The 6,689-nt window shown below is 34.0% G+C and overlaps 1 protein-coding gene across 1 annotated transcript; it reads left to right on the top strand.

Moving 5' to 3' along the window:
- The first annotated feature begins 276 nt into the window (after nucleotides 1-276).
- LOC128551028 (uncharacterized) lies at nucleotides 277-3,121 on the top strand. Its single transcript, XM_053531299.1, has 4 exons — nucleotides 277-283; nucleotides 1,685-2,347; nucleotides 2,485-2,907; nucleotides 2,952-3,121. The coding sequence occupies exons 1-4, from the start codon at nucleotides 277-279 to the stop codon at nucleotides 3,119-3,121; spliced, it is 1,263 nt and encodes a 420-aa protein (XP_053387274.1).
- The last annotated feature ends 3,568 nt before the right edge of the window (nucleotides 3,122-6,689 follow it).

Genomic DNA, 6,689 nt, shown 5'->3' with positions numbered 1-6,689 from the left:
TACCGTATTGTTTCGTATCGATTCGATTTGAAGTAGAATCTGAATATCGTATTAAAATGTACCGTTTTATTTGATAGAGTGGTGTTGTTTCGTTTCATATTATATTACATAATATGCTACATATCATATCTTTCAGGTAGATATCAACTATGCAGTTTTCAGATCAAAGCATCTTCAAGTTGCGGTGTGTTGCGGTGTGTCGTTGTCCCATGTATGGTTCTGTTAAGTGTCATAACAACTTACATTTTCTCAACAGGATACAGGCGTCTCGTCTACATGCCTGGTAAGTATTTTCACACATTAAGATTTTTTTAAGTTCACAAATGTAACAGTCTTAAAGGAGAGTAACAATTCAACGTAAACTACACATAAGCTTAATGAGAATAGCTGTCGATGTGTGGAAATAAGAACAAGTCTGGTTAGCTTATTTTTCGCTTTTTTTTTATATAAATATAAATGTAATATTCTATATTTTGTATTACCTTCCACAGGTTTCTAGTATTTTCACTGGAAAAATGGTAGTCACATGGTCGACCCCCTGTGTTTTTCAAGAGGGTCAGAAGATTTTCATGTCAGGTTAGGCTAGCAATAAGCGGTCTGTAAAACAAATCAGGTATCAGGTTTGTTAGTGACCCTCCAAGAAATATATAGAGTCAGTATGATGAATATTTGAACTCGACTAACGCCTTCCCGCATTTATCATACACCCAAAATTTCCGTAGCGAGTCAGTTACAAACCCCAATAATAATAGTAAATATGTACTTATACAAATGTTGCTATCTATTTAATTGTGGTGTTAGCAAAAATGTCTTTAAGCTAATTGTTTTGGTTAAATTAAAACTCACACATTCATAAACACGTGAACAACCTATTTTTCCATTCATTTTTGTGTTGCTAGGCACACGAATAATTTACCGGATAAACTTTAAAAGACGCGAATTTTGAGCACATAGGTCTGTTTATTTACTCTTGAAGCAATCACTTTTACATGTGTGATCCAGAAAACACACTTTTGGAATGATAGAGAATGAAAAATGAAACAAATATATTTAAATAAAATCTTACACCTAATTATACTAACTCGATTAGCAAAAATATACCATCTATATGACTTTTATTCAAGTACAAGATCAAGGGTTTATTACACGAAGCCTGCATTGGACAAAGTTGAACTTAGTAGAATGGTGTTTAAGAACACATCGTTGCAAGTAGATTCGTTTGAGTTATTCGGCAATTCTTAGAATCTGAACGAAGAAAAGAAGGCTGATTGCTCCTAAAATGAAATAAATGAAATCTATTTAAAAGGATGCAAGTTGCTTCCAATGAAGAAAGAACGGTGTCTTAAAAGTCCCTACTTTGGAGAGACCTTGGGATAAAACTTATGACCCTTTATGGCAACCTGTATTACCAACTATTAAATTGAATTTCAGCGGTGATCTAAAAAGCTGTCCGTTAGCTATTTCCTTCTCGTTGCTTGAAAGCGTGTTAAAGTTAGGATCACTATGAAATAACTTTTCCGTAGATGTATCATATTCAACCCTTTCGACCGTGGTACGTAGAAGAGACCTGTGTTCATTGAGACTTTCTCCATTGCAACAGAAATGGAATGCAAGTAATCAAAAAATGATGTGAGTGTTTTATATTGCAAAGCGTTTCATGAACTATTTCATTTTTTTGTTTCAGTGACAAATTTTAACGATCAAAGAGCTGGTACTACTCTCAAACCAAATGTTTCCCTTCATCATCCAGGAATAAGGCCTCAACATCTAGGTTTAAGACAACTACGTCCAGGTTTAAGAACACAACTACTTGAAAAAGCCCATTCTAGAGCTTATCCTGAAGAACCTACAATATATGCCTCATCAGAAAGAATAACAACTTCATCAACTGTAACAACAACTGCCAAAGAGAAAGTAAACGTCCCAGACAAACAGTTTGCACACAAAATGGTGTCGTCAGATGCCACATTGGTAGAAGCAAGAGAAAACATAAGAAAAATGATTAATGTGATTGGCATGGACAGGGTTATATCAAGCATTCAAGCAGAGAGAATTAAACAAGTTTTCGATATCTGTAACAATGAAAGTTTTTTGTCTAATTCTTTATATAAAAAGTACAATGCCAAGTATTATTATTCAAAACAATACAATGTTTCATACTGTAAAGTGCCAAAAGCAGGATCTACATTCTGGACTCAAGCGTTTGAAATTCTTAAGAATGGTAAGCAGGGAGATGATATATTCAAATTAGAGAGGAAAAATGTTCATCAGCAGACATCACCACTTAAAGTCCGCTTCAAAAGCAAAAGGCGGAAACAGTCACGATCAGTTTTAGTTTCTCGAGACCGTATAATCGATTGTATCCGGCTTATATCGACAAGTCTTTTTTATTTATGCAAAATTGGATAAACGATAATATTCGAAAGCAGTTTTCGGTATTTAACGCCAGCAATACTGTTTGTCCGACAAATGTTTCCTTTCAAGAATTTTTAGACTTTATCATTGCAAATGCAAAAGAGGGAAAGACGCTAGATAGACACTGGACACCAATCTTTAATCTCTGTCGTCCGTGCGAGGTAAACGCTCATATACTTGTAAAACAAGAAAGCTTCTCCGCTGATGTTGAATATACGTTGCGAGCGTTTGGGGTTGATGATGAAAAGTTGGATATGATATTGCCCGCACTTCACGAAAAAAGAATAGAAGATACAGTTCCTGGCATAATTGACACGTTGTATGATAAAGTTAAAAGAAGTTGTATAGATACTTACAGCATTACTAAAAGATTATGGAAGTCCTTACGAATTCAAGGGTTTCTAAAGGATGAGTTACCATTTCCGGATAAAGAATTCGAGCATAAATTGTTAAGAAGCCAAACCGTCAAAGATGTTGTAATGGACTATACAAGTAGATATCCTATGACGTCACTAGAACGAAAATATCAACGACAGACTATACAAGTAGATATCCTACGACGTTACTAGAACGAAAATATCAACGACATAAAGCTCTGGTTGAAGGTTACGCAAATATCAAAGAAGACACAATAAAAGGAATTCAAAAATTATATGAGGTTGATTTTAAAAAGTTTGGATATGATAATAATCCACCGCATATGTAGATAGATAAACTTGATTCTTATATAAAATTTGTAACATCTTATGTCTGTTATCACATACAAAACTTGGCAGTCATTAAACAGTGTTCTTCATAACTCTCTCGTTGTTGACTAGTTTGGTTATTACCGTTGTTATATCTCAGTTTTCTTTTTCTTGTGTCTTAGTATAGACGAAGTAGTGTATTCCTGTCTAATATTATATTGAAATCTCTCATTAGATATTCAGGTATACATGTAACATATCTTAAGAATGTAGAATATATATTTATTTGTCCGTTAAGCGTGACATTCCATCTTGTTTCACCCGTAATTATATAATTAACTATCGAGCTACCGATGTCTCATGCATCCGTTCATCATTGACACCTTCTGCTCGATGAAGTATTATGTACACGTAAAATTCGAGCTAGTGCTTATGTTGTAAAATCTCCGAGAAATAAGTGTAAGCTTGTTTCCTTGATTTTGATTTCTAATGCTATGTTATGTGAAAATGAATAAAGATAATTACCAAGTAAATAAAAAGTGAACAGCTATGTACATTAAATTTAATTTTTTACTTTCAGTATTTGTTTATTTTTTATCTAATTTGTCGATAAAGTACTGATTATGTCATCATATTTCACGTTTTTCCCGTGTTTAATGCAAGGTCAAAGCAAATTAATTGTTCAGTATATACTCGTTGGACGTTCCTACACCTATTTACAAAATGATTATGAACTCCGATTAAAGCATATTTAACCATTATCATGCTAGGCACGACTGATTCTGCCTCTGCGACCAGTGTAGATCATGATCAGGATCTGCACTGTTCGCTGTTTAGTCAGTAAGTTTTCGGTATGCACCCCTTATAACAAATAATTGTACTATCTAAATTGAAAGATGGACTAGTTCATTATAGAAATTTAGCAGGGTAAGGGTTAAGCGATATTGCTGAAGAAATCGTGTCAATGACAAAGAGGGCATGTTAATCTAGTAGATGACGTCACAACCAAAATGTCAGTTTATTTCGTATATTTATCGTCAATGTTTTTGATCAATACAATAAGGCCTAAAAAAATTCTTTGTTTCCGATAACATGCTCCAAAAATTAGGGTAGGTAGGTCGGAATTTTTTTTTTTTTTTTTGGAATTTTTTTTTATTAAGGGAGACTTTTTGGAAATTATTTTTGTGTCAAAAAATGAATACAAATAAGGGGGTTATGCCTTTAGAGCACCAGTAAGTTGATTTCTAACATCACTGACCATGTTTAAAGCATAAAAAGTGCAGTTTTACAACTTTTTGTCAAAAAGTTGAAAAAATTATCCTCCAAGGCCATAAAAACATTTAGGGTCGGGCCAAAAATTTAGGATAGGTCGGGATACCGGAAACAAACAATTTTTTTTTGACGCCTAAGGCCGATCTTTCATTATTGATTATGATTTCGAATACAGATTTATGTCTGAATACATGTATCAGACTTTGGTTTAACTCATTTTAATATGTAGCAAACAGAATACCAAAATGAATAGAAATGTGAAATAAAGAACATTTTCTTGTCCGCATTTGTTGTTTTTATCTAGTTCTGAGAATAAAATGATTTATGACTGTTAACGTTTTTAGTCGGGTTAACCAATACGAACGAATAGGTTAAATATGGTCGTTGTTTGTTTATACAATGCTGCATTAACATAAAAATATCATGTACACATGCCAGTAAGTCTAACTGATGTTCATAAAATCACTCGCTACTGCAGAAACCGCTTATATTATATTTATACTATCCCTTATCCATTGACTACATCCCGAAATTCAAGCCGGTGGCTGACTGATAGCCTACAGCTCTAAGTGTATATATTATCACAAGTTGTTGAAGCACAGACGTCGTGCAAGATGATACATAGTATGAAATCTCATAACATCTGGCTTGAATAATACCAGCTTCTCTACTTTAACCTTCCCCTTCCCGGAATGATCGAACACACACACTGGATGTGTTCCGAATGTTGACGTTGCTACATTAATGTATGGTACATTGTATTTTCGTGGCGAGAATGTTCCAGAAGGAAGAACGGTCTATCACGAGTCAATGAAAAGCCTTGTTACAAAGCAGAATTCCGTTGGATTGAAATATACAAAAGAATACAATTAAAATCACGAGGTGTAAAAAAATAATCACACGATTTAAGAACATGAATTACAAGTTTAAAAGCAAAAGTAACGAAACATTGAACATAAGTCACAATAATACACTGAAAACAGCAAGACATTACAATACAATTACAATTTATTCATATTTAATATTTAAATACACTTGTTGAGGATTTTAAACATTTGAAATATATATCTATAGATAAAATATTTTTGTGAAAGCTCGCCCTTGGATATCTCTTATCTAAGTTGCGACGTAAGACGGAGCGATACCTCAAATACGAGTTGTTATTGAATGAAAAATGTCTGTCAAAGAAAGACTTTTCTTAATCGCATTAGCAAACATTGATTTTTTCGAATTTTTGAGTAAGTGGATTTTTTATCATGCCGTCTTACCAAAAGATATAGATTTAACGTATTTGTGAGACCTTAAATGTTATATTATTAAACAAATATCTGACAGAATCAACGGTAAATTATTCGTATCGCCTCACAGAGCGAAATAAGGAATATTTGAAAGATAAATTAAGTTTATAGTTTCGGCATATATAAAACCTTACAAGAAGACGTAATAAACAACTCTTTGACCGATATATATACAAGACTAGATCTAGACATCGCACCATCAACTGGAAAAGTATAGCATTTAACTGTTGATGAGTCAGTCAACAAACTTGCAATGTGCTTAATAAATATCGCATTGTATCCACTAGCGGATTCGGTGTAAGTGCCAGGAGACGATTCCCAGCCTCACAACCCCTACCCCCACTGCCCTCACCCCTCCGCTTCCTGCATTTGTCAAGCATACGTTTCTACTTTTCGCTATGTAATTAAAGACTGAAGGCATGAATAGTTTTCTCCTCGCTTCGTTCGCAATTCACCAATAGTTATTCTTGATACATGTATTACGGGATTTGATAATCCTATGTATATTGAAAATTTTCTGCTCGTTTTGCATCACATATTCCTTGTGAACATTAAAAGACGAAATTCAATAGCACATGATCATTCGTTAAATCTCACATCACAGTAGTGATATTCCATCAATGTTTGCTATCTCTGCTCGCAACTCATAATTACATCTAACGACCTTGGGTAAAAATGTATGCAACAAATGAAAACAAAACATAATCGTTATTGGGTGGGGGGGGGGGGGGGGGGGCATGGATATTCAAATTCAAATCAAAACTGGTCCGCTTCAGATAGTGTTTTTTATACCACAGGGAGTGAACAGCGCAAACACTCATTTTATGTACCACGCAAAAAAAAACTTTAAAAGTACTCGCCTCCAACCTAAAATCCTTGATCCGCAATAAACAATACGCTGAATTTTCCATAGTTCGTAGTTTATAAACTACATACCCATTGATTATGGGGCGTGTAAAACCAAGTAGGCTTTAAATGTTTTGACGTAGTTAAAGTAGTTTAAACATAATAAGATCAG

The sequence above is a fragment of the Mercenaria mercenaria genome, chromosome 19 (assembly GCF_021730395.1).
Source record: "Mercenaria mercenaria strain notata chromosome 19, MADL_Memer_1, whole genome shotgun sequence".
Taxonomy (NCBI): Eukaryota; Metazoa; Mollusca; class Bivalvia; order Venerida; family Veneridae; genus Mercenaria; species Mercenaria mercenaria.
This window is presented reverse-complemented; position numbering and strand designations above follow the sequence as displayed.

Bases quoted from the DNA above. Each gene is read 5' to 3' on its own strand.
- LOC128551028 (XM_053531299.1), top strand. The intron at 2,348-2,484 runs GTATAATCGATT...TTTCCTTTCAAG, and splicing joins AGTTTTAGTTTCTCGAGACC to AATTTTTAGACTTTATCATT. The intron at 2,908-2,951 runs GTAGATATCCTA...TATCAACGACAG, and splicing joins TGTTGTAATGGACTATACAA to ACTATACAAGTAGATATCCT.